At 43.5% G+C, this 20201-nt stretch overlaps 1 protein-coding gene and 1 long non-coding RNA gene across 6 annotated transcripts in view; both read left to right on the forward strand.

Annotated features, from left to right (window-relative positions):
- Positions 1-230: 230 nt before the first annotated feature.
- Positions 231-6109, forward strand: LOC109386162 (uncharacterized). Its single transcript, XR_002124738.1, has 3 exons — positions 231-293; positions 1746-1977; positions 5381-6109. It is a non-coding gene; the product is annotated as an uncharacterized LOC109386162 (long non-coding RNA).
- A 9631-nt stretch (positions 6110-15740) lies between these two features.
- SIRT4 (sirtuin 4) overlaps positions 15741-20201 on the forward strand; it is a 16434-nt gene continuing 11973 nt past the window's right edge. The window contains exons 1-3 of one of the 5 annotated variants that reach the window (XM_019649046.1): positions 15871-15919; positions 16611-16696; positions 19229-19698. Coding sequence is in view for 1 of the 5 variants with exons in the window: in XM_019649045.1 (XP_019504590.1) it covers positions 19669-19698 (30 nt within the window). In the remaining 4 variants the exon portion in view is untranslated. Of the gene's footprint in view, positions 15792-15868; positions 16697-19228; positions 19699-20201 lie in introns of those variants that run through there. The other 4 variants (XM_019649050.1, XM_019649048.1, XM_019649047.1 and 1 more) reach the window with 4 other exon arrangements.

Genomic DNA, 20201 nt, shown 5'->3' on the forward strand with positions numbered 1-20201 from the left:
ACATTGGACAGCACAGCTTTAAATGTTATCTGTCATAATTTTTTGGAATTTCAATCTAAAAGCCATTCCCTCAGAAAACCATTCCCTCACCTGCTGGCCGCCACCGCGAGCACGCGCGCCGCGCCCCGCCCGCAGTCGCCCCGGCGAGCATGCTGGCCCCGCCCCGTGCGCATGCTAGCCCCGCCCCCTCGCCGGCCCGCGAGCGCGCACCCAGCCCGGATGGTGGGCGGGGCGGCGGCGCCCCCTCTTGGCCGAGCCAGCAGGTGGGCGGCTCCCGGGCCTCCTGCCCTCCGGTCAGTCTTTCTGTCTGTCTCAAAGTCACATGCCTTACCGCCTGCCTGACAGATCCATCCGCCTGTCTTGACATCTCACAACCTGATCTGTGTCTGTCCATCCATCAGTCACCTACTCATCACATGTCTGTCCCCTGGGGAGAATCAGATTTGTCCACCTGTCTGTCTGTCTTCCAGCAGGTCACCTTCCAGGAGGACCCTAAATCAGTACCAGGCAAGGTCAGGAACCTTTGGAGGACTTCTCCTGGGGTTGCCCCCTGGGCCGATGGTAGTGCAGCTCGCCACAGCCTACCTTTGGGGCCAGATTCAATACTTTCCAGGTTATATACCCCTTAATCTTTCACATGTTCACCCTCGCTAGAGGGAGACCTTTCCAAAACTCTGCTTGAAGCAGAGGGGTCCCCACCTCACACATTAAAGGAAAAACTGTAGGGAGGTTATACCCAGTGCCTACTTCTGCAGACTCAGAAATCAGATAATCATAACGGCGGCCATTTATTGAGTGCCAGATACTGTGTAGCTATTATCTAAATTCTGTAGAGGTAGTTATTCCTATGAGCCCTTCCTCACACTTTGGAATAGGCAATAGGGCAATGATAGTTTGTCAATTTTATACAAAAATGCTCTTTAAGCACAGCTTCAAAGATCCTCTTCCCACAAGAATCCAGCCCCCAAAGACCCTCTGTGTCAGACCAGGTCCTCCAGGAAGCAGATGTGATCAAGTTGTTTGTGACGCCTGTGAAAGAGAAAGGGGAAGAAACAGGATTGAGCAAGGAGAGACATAGATCTGACAAAGATAGGCCAACCCAACGGGAGCCCCAGGGCAAAAGTCCATTAGAGAAGTCCCCACTGGGCAGAAGTATCCAGTCCCCAAGGCCCCATCATGTGTTAGCCATTGGCTGAGAATGCCCAGGAAATGTGTGACCTGGCCCTAATGGCCCTACATCTGGAAGCTGTCATTCCTCAACCTGGATAACAAGTTCTCATTCAGAGGTGGAACCTAGCAGTTTACCTCCATGGCTGCCACATCCTCCTGTATTAAAATTCAAGAGCTAAGACTGCTCCCCAACTAGGCACTCTATTTCAGGCCATTTCAATACCTTTCATGTACCTCTATTTTGTAGGCACCTCTCACTGCTGCAATTTACATTTAGTGGTGAGATTATCTGATAAATGTCTCTCTCCCTATCACACTAAAAGCACATAAGGGCAGAAACCATGTCCATTTATGCTCACCACATAGCCATATTTAGTGTGTAACACATAGTAGGTATTCAATATATATTTGCTAGATGACTGGCAGGCATTGTGCCTGACACTTGGAACAAAGCAAACCACAGCCCCTTTCCTCAGAAAGTTCACAGTTCAATGCAAGAAACCGAAGATTAAGATGTGAGGTCAGTCATTCATTCACTCAATGATGAGATATTTAATGGTGTTTGCTCTGTACAGGCCTTGAGCTGAGGCTGGAGATACAATGATGAATAAGACGGATATGGTGCCTGCCTTCTTGGGGTCTACAGTCCAAAGGGACGTGCAGAAGAGCAAACAGACCTGTACGAAGGGTGAATAGCCTCACACCATTCCCAGCTGCTTGGAAGAGCATATGCGAAGGCCTAAAGGCAAGACAGACCATGGTGCATTGGAAGAACTAGAAGGAAACTGCAGCATGGAATACAGCAAGGTGAGGAGTGATAACAGGGGGACATAGGGGTCTGCAGGGGCACCTGCCCTGCATCAAACACTGGGCTAAAGCTGGGAGAAACAGAAAGATGAATCCACAAATAGTCAAATCCGTGGTAGGCCCTAGAGTTTCTGGGGTGAACAATATGCTAATGCTGTAATGGAGGATGATATTACATGGGGATGTAATGTCACGTTTCCCCTAAAGGAGGTCAAACGAATTCTCTTTAGAACAATGAAAACAGCTACCATCAATATAAAGAACAGGCTCTGGGCTGGGTGCTTTTTTGCATTTAATCCTGACCACAAGCCTAGGAAATGGCCATTATTATCCCCTGTTCCAGTTGGAAAAGCTGAAATCAGAGAGAGATTGAGTTATCCAATGTCTCAGAGCTCATAAGTGGGGAAACTGGGATTTGAACTTGGGGAAGTGTATGCTGAGGTCTGTGCAGGAAGCCTGCCAGGTAAAATTGCTACTCCGTAGACCAATCCCAGGGCACACACTTGTTCCTTTTCCAAAGGTCTCACACCTTTCTTTTTCAAAGCAATGTTCTCTGGAGGGGAAACTGAGACACCAACTGAGCAGGTGATTTTGCCCTTGGGGGTGGAGTTCTAAAGAGAACTGAGGATTACGAGTTCAGCTAGTGACCTTGAACACTCATGCCCCTACCTGGGATTTCCTCACGTAAATAGCCCCTAAACTCCATTTCCTCCCCTTCTTCCTCCGCCCCTCTGGGACACCCATCCCCAGCCATCAGGCTTGGTTAACTCAATCCAGGTTCTTGCTTGCTTCCTAAAGATTAGCTGACACTGATGGGACAGATAGACAGCCCTGTCAAAATTGAATTCAGGGTCCCCATGGTGAGGAAACATCCTCCAAGAAAGCAAATCCTCTGAGGGATCACTCCATGGCCAAATGCACGGAGACCCATCCAGTCCATGGAATGTCTGTCTTTTCACATGTGCTGTTCCTTCTGCCTGGATGGCTCTGAATGCCTCTTCTTGTCCCTGCCCACGGGCACCTCTGCTTAGTAGTGTGCCATAGAGGTTAAATGCACAGACTGTAGAACTGACTCCACCCAGGTTCAGGTCCCAGCTATGCTCCTGTTGGCGGTGAATCTTGGGCCAGTTACTCTCTGTGCCTCAGTTTCCTTCTCTGCAGAAAAAAGATTAATAATAGCTACCTCTCAGGATCATCATAGGATTAAAGGAGATACTATATATCTAGGACTTAGAATGATCTTTGTCATCAATAAGCAGTCTCCAACTCTGCTATCCCCTAGAAACAAAATACAAATTACATACGTGATTTAAATTTTTCTAGTAGCCACATTTAAAAGGATAAAAAAAAGAAACAGGAAAAATTAATCTTCATATATTTTATCTAATCCAAAATATCCTAAATGTTATCATTTCAACATGTTATCAATATAAAAAATATCAATGAGCTCACTCACTTTTATTCATACCAAGTCTTTGCAATCTGGTATGTATTTTACAGTTATAACACATCTCAGTTTGACTAGCCACATTCCAAATGCTCAGTAGCCACATGTGGCTAGTGGCTACTACATTGGACAGCACAGCTTTAAATGTTATCTGTCATAATTTTTTGGAATTTCAATCTAAAAGCCATTCCCTCAGAAAACCATTCCCTCACCTGCTAGACTGTCAGGGCTCCTGCATAATAAGATCTTTATTTAGCACCCTGGAAGCACTCATTATAATTATAATTAAATAATTTGTATGCATTCATTGTTTGCCCCTGTCCATCTCCTACTAAACTGTAGACTTCAGGAAGGCAGAGACCATGTCTGTCTTGTTCACTGTTCTACCCCAGTGCCTGGCACAGGGCCGAAGACACAGTAAGTTCTTAATAAAAATATGCTGTGTGCAAGAGTGCGAGCTCTGAACAACAGCAGTTCGATTCCCAGCCCGAGCTGAGCTGCTGCTGAGCTGCTAACAGGTGGCAGGATGGCTCAGCTAAAAAAAATAAAAATAAAAATATGCTATGTGAATAACATTTATTAAATGCCACTTAATGAAATAAGCTTAGCATTGCACTAACTGATGTTGGGAAGAAAGAGGAGATTAAGTGGGGGGAAAAAGATTTAGAAGAATAAATTCCAGAACTTACAATATACATGTGGAAATTTTCTTTACTAAAGCAATAGTTGTTCGTTGTAGGAAGAAATTTAGGAAAAAGTAAGATAAACTAAGAGATGAAAATTAAAAGTATCCGTAATCCAAAAAACATTAATGACCAATGGTACAATCTTCTAGATTTTACTATTCTTTTACACACATATACACATATGAATATCTATACCACATACATAAATGTTTAAATATACATTTTTATATTTCTGCGCACTGCTTTGAAACCTGCTCTTTTTTTCCCCACTTAACGCTATTTTGTGAACATCTTTCCATGGCATTCAATATTCTTCTAAAACATCATTTCTTTGGGCAAAAGAGCATTCTATCATATAACTGTGCCAGCATTTACTCAATCAGTTTCCTGGTTAAATTCAGTTATTTCCAACTTTTCACTATAATTAGGAAGACTGAGAAGAACATCCTTGTAGCTAAATCTTGGAGCACTTAATCATTTCCTGAAGATGAATTCCTAGAAGCGGAAGTGCTGTGGCAGAGGTTCTGGGCACTGTTGTTGGTCCTTTTGCTGGGTGCTGACAATGTGCTTTCCAAAACAACTGCATCTAGATAAATAGATAATATATTTTATGCGCACCAACCCGCACACAATACTTTAGCGTGACCCCAGGAAGAACTGCCCTAAAAGTGCCACCAGTGCAATGAGAGATGTGTAACTGTACATGGACAAAAATTTCTTATTTTAATAGTTATGTATTTATGTATATTAGAAAAATATCTAATTAACACATAAAACCAACATACAGTTTAGGATGAGACTAAGTTTTAAAAATTGGGTCATTTACAGAAAAATATTAAGTAAGTTACAGCACAGTGGGTTCTCAATTACAGCAAAATTCATGACTGGAGTTTGAGACACTTTCTGATGTACGATCACTCCCCAAAAGTATTGTGTAATGGAAGAAGTTAAGCTGGAGCAGTGTCTCTGGAAAAAAAAACTCAGGAAAAAAACAACTTTACTGAGGTGTAATTCATACCCAGTAAAATGCACCCATTCAAGCGGACTAGTTTGATGAGCTTGGACTCATGTATACACTCATGTAACTACCACCTCAGTTAAGACATAGAACATTCTACCACCCCCTTGTCCCCCATATAGTTGATCCCCACTTCCGGCTCCAGGTAACCATGGACTTGCTGTCACTGTTGATTAGTTTGTATTTTCTATAATGCATTTATATAAATGGAATCATACAGTATGTGTTTTCTTTTCTTTTCTTTTTTTTCAGGTTACAGGAGGTCTGGCTTCTATGCCATAAATGTGTTCATGAGATTTATCCAGGATGTTGTATCAAGAGTTTGCTCCTTTTCATGGCTGAGTAGCACTCCATTGCGTGGATATGGCACCGTTGGTTTCTCCATTGTCCTGTTGATGGATATTTGGGTTGTTTCTCTAGTTTGGACCACGATGAATGAAGCTGCGTGAACATTCATATAGAAGTCTTTGTGTGGACATATGTCTTCATTTCCCTTCCATACATTCCTGGGAGTGGAACGGCAGGGTCACAATGTAATGTTTTTACAATATGTATTAAGTATCATCCTCATCCTCTGCTTAACCATTCAATGGTTTCCTGTTGCCCTCGGAATAAAATCCAAACTCTTCACCAGGGTCTCTGAGGACATACCTCGGATCTTGTCTTCCACCAGTCTCCCCTCTCATCACACTCCAGCCACACTGGCCTTCATTCTGTCCCCAGATCATAGAAAGCTAGTTCTGACTTTGGAACCTTTGCAGGTATGACCCCCGCCTTTCTGGAATGTTCTTCCCAGATCTTGGCATGGCTGTTCCGGCTCATCATTGAGGTCTCAGTTCATATGTCACCTCTACGGGTCCTGAACATTTTAACTCAAATCTCTCTCCATCCCCCATCAGGCCCTATCCCATTATCGTGGTTTAGTTTATTTACTTTCACCTTCTGACATTATGTTCTGTATTTATTTGTTTACCTGTTTATTACTTGTCTCTCCCTCCCCCATTAAAATGACAGCACTCTGAGGTGAGGCACTGTGTCTATCTTTTTCACTGCTTGTTCACCAATGTCTAGAATGGAGAGTGCTCAGTAAATATTGTTAGAAAGAATGAAAGGCTGGGGAGGGCTGGCCAAGTGACTCAGTTGGTTAAGAGTTGATTTAAGAGCGTGAGCTCTGAGCAACAGGTCCGCCGGTTCGATTCCCACATGGGCCAGTGACACTGCGCCCGAGCTGAGCTGTCGCTGAGCTGCCAACAGGTGGCAGGATGGCTCAGCTGGTGTAACAACAAGATTGCCTGTTTGATGGTGGGCTATGCCCCCCCGCACCTAAGACTGAACTCGGCACCCTGAGCTGAGCTGCTGCCCAGATGGCTCAGTGGATAGAGGGTGCGCTCTTAACAACAAGGCTGCTGGTTTGACTCCCGCATGGGATGGTGGCTATGCCCACCCGCAACTAAGATTGAACACAGTACCTTGAGCTTAGAGGCCACGAGCTGCCGACGGGAAGCCAGATGGCGACTGGTACCCTCCACAACGAAGATTGAAGAACAACTTGGCTGGTCCCCTTCCCTAATTCCCTAACACTGTTCCCTTCCTCCAATTCCCCAATAAAATCTTAAAAAAAAAAAAAAGAAGAAGAAAAGAAAGGCTGGGGACACCAAGGTACAAAGAGCTGAGTGGACTGGGCCATGAAGTTAATTGCAGGATCAGGACGAGAACCCCAGTATCCTGGCACCTAGCCCAATCCTCTCTCTACCACAGGCCATTCACAGAGCTTTCCAGGATGACAACATGATTGGAGTACAGGGTTCGTAGCAGCGGTGCCATTTTTAAGGGCAAAGGACTGGAAACAACTCAAATGTCCATCAGTAGGGAATTGGTTAAATAAATTACATACAGTCCTACAATGGAAAAATATGTAGCCACAGAAGACATTGAGGAAGCTCAGTAGGTACTGGTATGAAACAGTCTCCAAGATCTAAAAAAAATAAAACTGAACAGTGTGTGTCACATGGGTATCTTTGCAGAGAAAGCAGGAAACAATATATTTGTTTATAAGATGGTTATACATGCTGAAGCATCTCTGGAAAAATATGTAAACACTAGTGTCACCTGGCAGGGGTGGGGGTGGGGGAACCGGGTGGCTGGGGGTCAGGAGTGGGAAGGAGATTCCACTAAATATCGTTTGGAATCTTTTGAATTTCGAACCACATATGCAATTTTACCTCTTCCCAGAATGAATGAATATTTTCAAAATAAAATACAACTGCAACAGAACAATGACACTGCAGACATTAACATAAAAATCAACTGCTTAAGAGTGATTCAAATGAGGCTTGGAAAAGGTTTCCTGGAAAAGAGCTAACTCTGACCTTATTTTTGGAGAATAGGAAACAGTGGGAAGGGCATTCCACAAGGAGGGGCTGGTGTTCAGAAAAGTATGCAGAGGGCCCCAGAATAGGGGCAGCCAAGGCTGGAAGGTTTTAGCCTCCCCTGCTCATTTAAAGGATGAGCCAAGTGACCCAGAGAGTAAGTCCTAGCAGGCGCCCCAGTCCTCTGGGGGGCAACCCTTTAAGGTCCAGGAGTCCTAAGGCAGACAAGGGTTCAAATCCCAGCTCTGCCATCTGCCCACTATGCAGCCTTGGGCGTGATACCTCATCATCCGTTTTCTCTCCAGTACGATGGGCCTGAGGTTCTTCTGCAGGTTTGATGAGTTGGGTGATTTGGGCCAAGTGGCTTAACCACTGGGAGCCTCAGTTGCCTGAATGATAAAATCTGGCTAATAAAACATATACCTCCCAAAGTTGTTATGTGGATTCAGCAACAACAACATTGCAGTTAACAGGGCTGAGAAATTATAGCTATAATTATCACAGGAGAACCCAAGTGGGACGTTAGGGCTAGGAGAGAAAAGGGACAGATTTGGGGATTTATCCAGCCACGAAGGGGTTGCAGAATCTAGGTCGTGAATATTATTAATCATATTAATAATTATAACTATGATTGGGAATATTTATTGTTCAACATATGGGGAGTACTACGTTAAGTCTTTTACATTCTTACCTCGTTTAATCCTCACAAAGAACCATTGGGGGTTTTATGCCTGTTTTACAGGCCAAGAAACTGGAGGCTCATAAATAAAGTCACCTGTCCAAGACCACACAGGCACGAAGGGACAAGGTCAGGATTCAAACCCAGGACTGCCTGACTCCAGAGTCCATGTGCTGGCTCATGAGTGGGAGCATGGGGGTTGTGTCACAGCCCCTTGACAAGTTCAAGCTCCCCAGCTGGCTTGAGCACAGTGTCTTGAAACGCCTCTGAATTTTGGGGGAAGGCACTGTCTGGGTCACTCACTGCCCTGCTTACACTCTTCATGATGCCAGAATAAAGCCCATGATTTTCCATGATCTCTGACCTCATTAGAGGACCCTGTGTAATGAGCCTTCTCTCCCTTTCTCCTTTCGCAGCTCCAGTCAAAGGGAACGACTTGACTTTGAGTTTCTCCAAGAGGCCGCGTGCTCCTGGCTTGAGCCCCCTGCAGGTGCCATTACTCTTGCTGAAATGTGTCCTGTCCTCTTTCTTCTGGTTAACTCCTCTCCTCCTTCAGTTCACAGGTCAGCCACACCCTCCTCCAGGAAGCCTTCCCTGACCACTGCCTAGACTTGGATAATTGGTGCCACCACCCCTACTAAAGCATTTAACTGTTTGCCAGGCACCATCGGAAGCACTTTTCCTATATTATCTAATTGGACACCCACAAAATCTCTATGGCAGTGGGCCTCTTCCTTGGTGGCATGTTGGAATCACCTGGGAAGCTTTAAAATATTTTTTTTCCCCCAGAACTAACCTTTAGAAATTCTGATTTAATTGGCCTGGAATGCAGCGTGGGCATCAGGATTTCAAAAAGCTCCCCCAGGCCATTCTGATGCACAGCCAGGGCAGAGACCCACTGGCTTGCTTCTGAGATAGATGTGATCCTGATACTCCTTTTACAGCCAGGGAAACTGAGGCACAGAGAAGTTCAGTAAGTGGCCTAGGGTCATGCAGTTAGTGAATAGTAGAGTGAGGGTTTGAGCCCAGAAATTCTGGCTTCAGAACTTCGCAAGAACAAAATCCGTTGGCCTCAGTTAATTCCCCCACCAATGGAGAGCTGTGAGCCAGTCTCTTCTGAAACAGACACTGAGGGCCCCTCGGGCATGAGATATTTTTAACCTAGAGAAGCTAGGATTCTTGCAGACATCCTGCAGTGACTTGAACACTGAGACGATTGTTTGGGGGCCAATGGACCCTTTCCCAGCTGAAATGTTCCTCAGAGCACGGCTTTTCCATCCCTTGGAGCCAGAGGGTCCAGGGTGGTTTGGGTGACAGGGTGGGAGGGTGGGGTAGGGGTTGGTTCCATCAGGGACTGATGTTTCCAAAGATATTTCCGTACATGGAGGAGGCGGAGAGGGTCAGGATTACCTCACCCAACCCTGCCCCTTCTCCCTGCTGTCTGCCTGGGAAGAAGCTAGAGAACAAACAAGTGTTAGAACTGGATATGAGTTCACCCTCCTCCATCTTCCCCTCCCTAACCCGGGAGAGTCCCTTGAAAACTGCAGAGCACATCCAAACCTACTCATCGAACATTCTCCAGATGCTCTCCTATGTGGCTTTATGGGTGAATACAATAGCACAGGGCTGGGGGAGGGAGCCTCTTAAAATGCAAAATATGCATGGCCTCTGAGCAGATCTCACCTATAGAAATTTCCTTTAGAAATACCCTCCACAAGTGGGCAAAATTCCCCTGAGTAGGCAAAGATGCACATCCAAGGATGTTCATCGTAGCATTGTTTATAATCGAAAAAAACTGGAGAGCGATTGGATGGCTCAGTTGGTTAGAGCGCGTGCTCTTAAAAACAAGGTTGCAAGTTCGACTCCCGCATGGGATGGTGGGCTGTGCCCCCCACAGCTAGATTGAAAATGATGACTGGACTTGGAGCTGAGCTGCACCTTCCACAACGAAGATTGAAGGACAACAATTCTACTTGAAGCTGATGGGTCCTGGGGAAAACACACTGTTCCCCAATAAAGTTAAAATACATAAAATAAAATAAAGGGAAAATAAAGACATTAAAAAAAAAATCTGGAAACCCAAATGCGCGTCCATAGAGGATTGGTTAGCTGAAGTGGGCATATTCGTACAGAAAGAGGGAAGCTGTGTACTGACATAGGAAATATGTCCACAATACATTGTTTAGCAGAAAGCAAAAGCAAGTAGTAGAACTGTATGTAGAGTATAAGCCAATGTTTGTGTTCATAATTATGTTGACATATGAAAAGAACAGTTTGGAGGAATAATCTCACCTACCTTTGGCTATCTCCTTTAGCAGTGGAAGTGGGATTATGGTGGGGGTCTTTGTCACTGCTTCACATGTATAATGTTTGGATTTTATATACAAACATGCTGCAATTTTGCAACTAGAAAAAAATGAGGTGTGAAACAGAAAACAATACTATGTAAAAATCACATGGGTTCACTTTAAAATGGCTAATTTTATGTTATGTGAATTTTATTTCAATTAAAAAAAAAAGTCACTGTAACTCAAACTACCCAGCCCAAGGAAGATTCCAGTAGAGCTGAAAGCAAAATATGCATGTTCCATAAATTTTACCTTTAAAAAAATTGTTTTGCTTTCCTTATTTATTCAACTTTCAATGGTTTTTCCAGGCTTTTCTTTCTTGTATTTGCTTACAAATGAGTCATTATTTTACTTACTCGCTATTATAAATTCTAAGAAAATCACACACGTGCACACACACACCCCCACATGGGTCAGTGTTTCCCAGACCATCATCTGACTTTCGGATCAATACAAAAGTTGCGGTGGGAGCCAGCTTCCATCTTCTATTTCCTCCAGGCCTGGTCTAACACCCAGATTATCCACCTTGGTAAGCAGCTAAGGTGGAAAGAAATGGTTGGAGTGCATCTTCAGACCCCACTATCAAGGATATTTGTAGCTCCTTGAAATTTCGGCTTCTGGGTGGCAAACATTGGCAACTTTGGCTGTTCCTGTAATCAATGTGGGGTTTCCACGACGCCCCTTTGAACAGTTATCACTGACCCCCTCTTTCCACCACATTTCTGACACACTGGCTTATCGGAGGACTCTTCTTGACTTCCTGGGGCCACAGGTTCTGATCACACGCCCTGATTCCAGGAAACCTATCCTGGGTTCTAGAGAAGAAGTGACGTTGATTTATCTTACTCAGCCATGATATCTTTTTTTTTTTTTTAAGTTTAGTTGGTATACAATTTTGTCTTGGTTAAATTAGTTTTAGGTGACAATATAGTGATTCAACACTGTTATGCCATACAATGTGATCACCCCACTAATTTTAGTAATCATCTGTCACCATGCAAACTTATGACTGTATTGTTAACTAAGTTCCCCTTCCCCTTTTCACCCATCCCCTGTACCCCCTCCCTCAGCCATGATATCTTTTTTTTTTTAAAGATTTTTATTGGTGAATTGGGGGGATGGGAACATTGCTGGGGAGTTGGGGGAAGGGGGACAGACAAGTTGCTGTCGTTTTTTTTTTTTGTTCTTCAGTCTAGTTGTGGAGGACATTGCTTCACTGGCCCAAGTTGGCACCATCATTGCGCTCTTCCCGGGTGAGGCAGATCAGTCGCCGGCTTCTGGACGGCCGCTCACTGCGGCTGCTGGCCGCTCACGCTGGCTGCTGGCTACACACGGTAGCCCATGGCAACCCACTGCCACAGGGACTGCAGCCCACGCCGTCGCCGGCGACTCACAGCAGCCCAGCTCCAGGTTGAGCCGTTGTTCAGCATCTTAGCTGTAGAGGGCAGTGTCACTGGCCCTCATATGTGGGATCCGAACCGGGGCCCTCTGGCATCCCAAGCGAGTTCTTAACCATCGCGCCACTCGGCCGGCCCTCAGCCATGATATCTTGAGGCCTGATCAGGAAGTGAGTGGTTCAGGGAAGTGGTTGTGGAAAGCAAAAGGCTTTTAGTATCAAATGGTCCTATATCAAGGGTTGTTCATTCACAGATCACTGATTACATTAAGGGAAAATGCACTTTTACAGTAGAGAGAGAGCAGTTACTGCCTTAACCAGGTGCTTAAACTCAGCGTCACTAATAGTAGAAGGTGCAGTACAAAGTTCATAACGTCACCTCTGAAGTTATATTTAATCTAATCAAGCTTCAAGGTCTAATTTCCAGTTTACAGGAAGTACAGGGGACAGAGGAAAATGTTAAATAACACCATAGGGGACGCTATCAGATGAAGCCAGAATGTGGAACATTCTACAGGATAACTGTCTTGGACTTCAAATAAATCAATGTCATGAAGGGAAGAAAAAAGGCAGGGGGACTTGTCCAGATTTTAAAAGAAGGCAGATGGAATATAAAATGGTATAGACACTCCTGGGGCCGGCCGAGTGGCTCAGTTGGCTAAGAGTTAGCTTAAGAGCGCGAGCCCTGAGCAACAGGACTGGCAGTTCGATTCCCACATGGGCCAGTGACTCTGTGCCCGAGTTGAGCTGCCACTGAGCTGCCAACAGGTAGCAGAATGGCTCAGTTGGTGACAGCACGTACTCCTAACAACAAGACTGCCTGTTCGATGGTGGGCTATGCCCGCCTGCAACTAAAAAACTGAACTCGATACCTTGAGCTTAGAGGCCACGAGCTGCTGATGAGCAGCCAGATGGCGACTGGCGCCCTCCACATCTAAGATTGAAGAACAACAACTTGGCTGCTCCCCTTCCCCAATTCCCCAACACTGTTCCCTTCCCCCAATTCCCCAATTAAAAATAAATAAATAAATAAATAAAATAAAATGGTACAGACACTCTAGAAAATAACCTGGAATTTTTTTTACAAAACTAAATAAGCGATTGACTGTACAGCCCAGAGAATGAAAAACATGCTCACACAAAAACTTGTACAAGAATGTTCTTAGCAGCTTTATTCGTGATAGCAAAATACTGGACACAATCCCAATGTCTTTCAGTGGATGAATGGTTGAACAAACTGGTACTTCCGTACAATGGAATTGTGGGGGTTCAGAATGAGTCACCCCGATACTCTGGCATGCAGATTATTTCAAGCTGAAAACAATAAAAGCTCAGAAGGCTCAGGAAGAAACTTTGGTCTTCCCCCTTACTGCCAAAAAGAATTTAAGGTAGAGGAACTGCTCCAGGAAGGGAAGTTATCATCATAGGTAACTATTCTTTAACCTGAACTAGGTATAATAGACAGGGAGGAACCTAGCCAAAGCCCATTTGATCAAAGTGCCCACTGTGTCTCATTGTTTCAAGTTTAGTAAGTGGCCTAGGGTCATGCAGTTAGTGAATAGTAGAGAGAGGATTTGAGAAATTCTGGCTTCAGAACTTCACCAGCAAACATTTGTTTAATAAACATTAACTCTCTCCATCCCCTTGAAAATTGCCTTTGCAGTCCCAGACCCCTGCTTCCCCCTCCTTGGTCCAGAATGGCATATATACCTCATTCTGCTTTTCTGCCTTTGGAATTTTCATGCTTACGTTAATTCCCCATATGCATGTATTAAAACTTGATTTTCTGTTAATCTGTTGTATGTCCTTTGAATTATTCAACCAGCCAGAAGAACTAAAGGAGTAAAGGAAAAGTTTCCCTATCCCTAACAGAATACTACTCAGCAAGGAAAAAGGATCAACTATTGATGCAACAACCTGTACGGACCTCAAGGACATTATATTTAGTGAAAAAGTCAATCTGAAAAAAAAAATCACATCAGGGGCAGCTGGTTAGCTCAATTGGTTAGAGTGCAGTGCTCATAACACCAAGGTTGCCAGTTAAATCCCCACATGGGCCACTGAGTTGCGCCCTCCACAACTAGATTGAAACAACTACTTGACTTGGAGCTGATGGGTCCTGGAAAAACACACTGTTCCCCAATAAAATTTAAGGGGAAAAAATCACATCATTTCATTTATATGAAATTCTAGAAAATGCAAACTAATCAGTGACAGAAAGGGGGCGGGAGTGGTGAGAGAGGGGAGTGACGGATGGATTACAAAGGAACACAAAGCAACTTTTAGGAGTGATGGATTTCAGTAATGGTTTCATGGGTGTACATGTTTCAAAACTTATCAAATTGTATGCTTTAAATATATACAGTTTATTGAATGTCAATTATACCTCAGTACAGTTTGTTTTTATTTTTAAATTTTTTTTAGTTGAGCCATCCTGCCATCTGTTGGCAGCTCAGCAGCGACTCAGCTCAGGCCAGGACTCGAACTGCTATTGCTCAGAACTTGCACTCTTGAGCGAGCTCTTAACCAACTGAGCCACTCGGCCAGCCCCAGTAGAGTTTGTTTTTAAATGGGGAGAATAGTTTTTGTGAGAATTAAATGAAATGAAGCATATTAAGCATTTTGTGTGGAGTCTGGCATAAAGTAAGTGCTCAATAGTTGCTGTTGGAACTTGGCTGGTCTCCTGGATGGCTCCATCACATCTCCCTGTTTATTTTCTTTATAGCACTGAAATAATCTGTAATTATCTGATTTATCTGCTTACTTATTTGTGGTCTGTCTCAAGGCTGGGTTCCCTGAAGCAGTGACTGGGCTGGTGGTTTCCCCCAGTGCCGCTTTAAACCAATGGATGCTGGTTCCACCATCTTCATCCTTAAGTAACTACATCCTTTTGCTTACAGGCCAGAGGAACATTTGATGGGTGGTAGCCTAAGCAGGTGCAGCTGGATGCCTTGCCTGGGCGTAGGACTTCTGAAACCTTCAATCCAGGAATACTCCCAGGCCTTCCTAACAGGATAAGGCTAGAGGCAGCGGGTGTAGTGGAAACCAGTACACCGCTGGGCATAGGAGGACTTGATTCCAGGTCCATCTCTGTCCGGGACTCCACGATGAAACCTGAGCAAGTCTATTGGATCCGTTTCACTCCTGGTCACTTTAAAGCAAGCATCTGGGTGAGATGTTTTCAGATTCGCTTCCATTTCTGTGAACCTGTGACCCTCTGAATGAGGTTGCCTACCACAATGGGGAAATGGGAACGGAGTTGCATTCTACCACTTGTTTGTAACTGTGACCTTTGTGGTAAAAAATAGCTAGGTACAACTATTGCAACTAAATATAACACCGCCTGCACAGAAAAGCTTTCTGAGCTGCACTCTCAGGTGTAAGAAAGAGACCCCACGCCATTTAAAGACCCAATGTCACACGGCTGCACAATACTCGAAAATCTGAAAAGTTAACTCTCAAAGATAAAAAACACGCAGAAAAAAACATAAGAACATTTTAGAACAACTTTAAGCTAACTAAAACCTGAGTAATTCAACTTGCTTTTTTTCATACCGCTGAGGATCAGTCTCCGTAGAGACTGTCAAAAATTGCCAATGCCGACTATATTTCAAGTCGTCATGGCGGGGTATTGGGAAAAGTTTTCAATTAGCAATAATCGCGCCTCGGATAAACCTCATTGGCTACGATACTGCCACTGCGCAAAGCTGGAGAACGTAAGCACGCAGCCCTCTCCCCAACGGATGACAACGCTCTTATCACCGAGGGTGAGCAAGTGCCCGCGAGTTCATGAATCTGACGCGTTCCTCTTCGAGCAGTTACATTTAAGGTCCGTCTGCATGGGAAGCTTCTTGTTGTTGGATCATTTCAGGTAAAACATTCAGATTTTGGAAATGAGAGCACGCACGCTGGGGTTGCTGGGGTATTTTATGCAAATTACTGTGACGTCACAAAGATGACCGGATTGACTTGAATTTTGAGTGAGAAACCTGTGTTGCGGTAAGGCGGATAAAGCGAGAGTGAGCTGAGGACTGGTGTGTGGGGGGCGGAGATACAAAAACATTACACGGGGACCAGCAAGGCATTTTGAGAGGAGCCAAAAAATCTCAAAAGTTAGCGTAGCAAACGAGAAAACGCAGTGGTGGACAGAGAAAAACCAGAGTCAAGAAAACAAGTATAAGACAAGCCAGCTAATTCAGGGAAAGTACTGAAGTCAAATATAATCCCCAAATTTCTTTACGCAAAAGAGAAATCTCTAAAAACTACATATATATCGCAAGTAACGATGATGTCAGTAACGTTAAGTCTCTAGTGACAAAAAAAATGTCAAATAAAAAGCTCTTCTTTTTTAAACCATAGTATTCAGTCTCCGTAGAGACTGTCAAAAATTGCCATTGCCGACTATATTTCAAGTCGTCATGGCGGGGTATTGGGAAAAGTTTTCAATTAGCAATAATCGCGCCTCGGATAATCCTCATTGGCTACGATACTGCCACTGCGCAAAGCTAACCAATGCTTTCCCCTACTCATCACCCCCAATAGGCAAGGTTCCTATTTCAGAAAGGCGATCTTGAGTCTCATGGAAAAACCTTCAATTATTGTTTGGTTGAAAATTATACGACCATACGACGATCTTTCGGAATGGAAAGGCTGTTTCTGAAGATCCTCTTGCTTGATTTTACTTACCCAGGTTTTGACGAGCATGAAGCAAAGCATTATGGGAAGTAACATGCTAAGAAATGAATTGGGCGAACGAGACATAGGCTCAGTGTCAAGGTACTATTCACGTGGCTCCCGATTCACAGTGTAACTATCCTGTCAAAAGTAGGGTTTTTTGGTTTTGGTTTTGGTTTTTTGCGGGGGTGTTCATCATGGTAAAGTACATTATATAAAATTTACCATTTTAACCATTTTTAAGTGTACAGTTCAGTAGCATTAACTATGTTTACATTGTTTGCAACCATCACTGCTATCTCCAGAACTTTTTCATCATCCCAAACTGAAACCCTGTACCCATTAAACACTAACTCTCCATTCCTCCCTCCCGTAGTCCCTGGCAACCTCTATTCTACTTTCTGTCTCTATAATTTGATTTTTCTAAGTACCGTATTTCCCCACGTATAAGACACAACCTTTTTCAGAAAATTTGGGGTCTAAAAACTGGGTGCGTCTTATACAGTGGTTGTAGATTTCAAATGCCATAGATGGAACTGAGGACGAGACAATATATGAAGACAGTGATTCGTCATCAGACACAGATGAGGACAAGCTAATGGTTGGGAGTTTTGACAGTGATGAGGAGTTGTATGAATTTTATGATGAATAAAACTTGAGTTCAATAACTTTATGTAATACATTTTTTTTCAAATTTCGGGCCCCAAAATTAAGGTGCGTCTTATACATTGGGAAATACGGTACCTCATATAAACAGAATCATCCAATATTTGACCTTTTGTGTCTGGCTTGTTTCATAGCATAATGTTTTTAAGGTCCATCCAAGTTGTGGTATATATCAGAATTTCTTTTTTTTTTTTTTTGACTGACAAATATTTGGCTGTGTGGAATTTTGTTATCCATTTATTCCTCCATAGACATGAGTTGCTTCCACTTTTTGGCTATTGTAAATAATGCTTCTATGAACATCGGCATGCAAGTATCGGTTTGAGTCTTTGTTTTCAATTCTTTTGTGTATATACCTAGAAGTTGAATTTCTGGATCATGTGGTAATTCCATGTTAATACAAAAGAGTTTTCTGTGGACATCTTAATTCAGAGGGGAGAGGCTGAAAGAAAGAGGCTATTTCCTCAGAAATGTCCACAGTTCATGAGGTTTGAAGTAACTTGAACTCTCATTGCTTGTTTTCTCTCTGCAAGTGGAGAGTTGTTAGAAACCTACATCTGGATTTGTTTCCTCCCTGAATTATATTCTCCAAAATACTTTTGGTTTTTGCTACTCATTAAGATGCAAATAGTAGTCTCTGAGAAAATGACGTTCTCCCCAACATTTTTTTATAAAAAATTTCAAACACGAAACAAAGTATTGTGCAGTGAAAATTCATGTAGTCATCATCTAGATGCAAAAATGAACATCTTTAAAAGGCCTGTGTGATGCTGATGTAATTTTTGTTCACAGCCATAGTGCCAGGGTTAGAAAAAACAGCAGAAAAAAAGAAAACATGAGCAATCTGATTAATTTAGATTATTTTACTTTGATACAATTAAGGACTTACTCATTAATTCCTGGTGTGGTGGAGTTGTGAGAAATAGACTAGGGTCATTCAAAGAACTTCTTAGTCCTTGAGAATGTCCTGATTAGGTGGCTCATTATACACCCTGTCAGTAGCTATCAAGGGAAAGTGTGTGTTTCACCAGCTGTCTTGGATGACTTCACCCTCCATGGATGACTTTCCAGCACTGTGAGAAAAATGGAAAACTCAGCCAACTTCTCCCCAAAACATGAGATTCTTTGGGCCTGAAAAGCACAATAGTCATGGATTCCTAGTCAGTCTCTATTAATGATGCTTATTTCACTTGAAGAACTGAAAAAAAAAATAACATGAGTTTAAATTTTTTCATAATAAAATTTGTCTGGGCTGGAGGAAATGTCATTGTTTGGGCATGTCCATAGGTTTTGATCAAACCCCGTGTGTGCAGAAAACGTTCTGAATTACTTTTTTTTTTTTTGACTTAGTAAAAGTTTTCAGCCTACATTTTGTTTTTTTCTTTGAGCCCCTGTGGACAGGTTAAGGAAGGCACAAAAGGCTGTCAACATCAGGGGATTCTCCCAGCTTAGTGACCTATCTGAGCTGTTGCTGGAGGTACCGCTCCCAACTATTGAACTGGTTACTTTACCAATATTTACCTCCATCCATTCAATGAGGGGCCAAAATTAAAACTCTGACTCCAGCCTCCGTGCTACTCCTCTATGCTTCATTCAGTTCGTCTTAAACTGGGGGAAGTGGTTCCTGGTCTTCAAGATCCGTGTTAGCTGCCCTTTGATTATGTTCTAAAACACTTACCAAATTGATTGATGTCTTATTTAGGTGGTGCTATAGAGCAGCAGTTCCCACAGGCTACACATTAGAGACAACTGGGAAGTTTGTAAAGCCGAGTTGATTCCCAGGCGTCTCCCCAGACCAGTTAAATCAATCTCTGGGAGTGAGACCCAGGCATTGTTTTGGTTAATTGAATAAAAAAAACACAAGATAGAAAATGAAATTGGAGAAGCCAAGTGGGTAAACACATTAGTCCCTGTATATTAGATTTGGCTTTAATTGTTTACTAACATGTAAAAACATCAATTTTTCAGGTACTTGTGAATATACTTCTCAGACAACCCAGCCACTGAAAGGTGGGAACTTGATTGTATTACGGTGAGTGGAAAGGATCATAAACACTGAAGTTGAGGGCGAATCAAAGGTGTTAAAGCTTCTATCTTAAGAGAGTATGAATTCCTAAGTTAGCGCTGTTTGGATGCACGATTTTCCACTCAGGACACGAGCCTCAACCTCTAAACACTTCTCCCAGAGACGGCAACTCATTGGCTTAGGAGGAGAGAGCGGCACACCGCGAACCAAGTTTTGAAACCTCTGACCAGGAAGAGCCGACAGGGGCGCTACTGGACAAACTGGGTCCCTCAACTATGAAACCTAGAGAATTGTGGGACTTGTAGTTTTTCTTGCATCATTTAAGTTTCGTGAACTACATTTCCCAAAATGCAAATATAGCCAGTCAGTCCCACTGTCGGACATGAAATGTCACTTAAGCTGTGAAAGAAAGGTAAGTGAGTTCTGGGCAGGCTGCGTGGATTTCTTGTAAGGGATTTCTCCCATTTCTTCTCTTTGCCCTTTGGTGGGACCTTGGAGAAAGTAGCTGTTCAAATAAAGCAGGTTTTCCCAAGCCCTCTGGTCTCGGGAATCGGGACTCTGTTCACGTGTTTCTGTGGAATGTCAAGGAGAAATTGGGATCCTGAACCCAGATCTGGAAATCCAAGCATAAAATAATGTTTACATACGGGGTGCATGTCCCTAGAGAATTTCTGTATTATATCAAGTAATGTCAAAGCCTTGTTTTTCCGGCTAGAAAAGCAGACACCCTGGAGTAGAATGTCTTGCCAGGTCTCACTGCTCTTTGCTCTGTAGTAGCAGAGCTTGCAGTTGAGGGTAAACTAAAAGAATATTGGGGGGCGGGGGGGGAAGGGTGACCAGTTAGCTCAGTTGATTAGAGCGTTGTGCTGATAACACCAAGGTTGCCGGTTCGATCCCCGCATAGTTCACTGAGCT

Source organism: Hipposideros armiger, unplaced genomic scaffold (assembly GCF_001890085.2).
Source record: "Hipposideros armiger isolate ML-2016 unplaced genomic scaffold, ASM189008v1 scaffold_129, whole genome shotgun sequence".
Classification (NCBI taxonomy): Eukaryota; Metazoa; Chordata; class Mammalia; order Chiroptera; family Hipposideridae; genus Hipposideros; species Hipposideros armiger.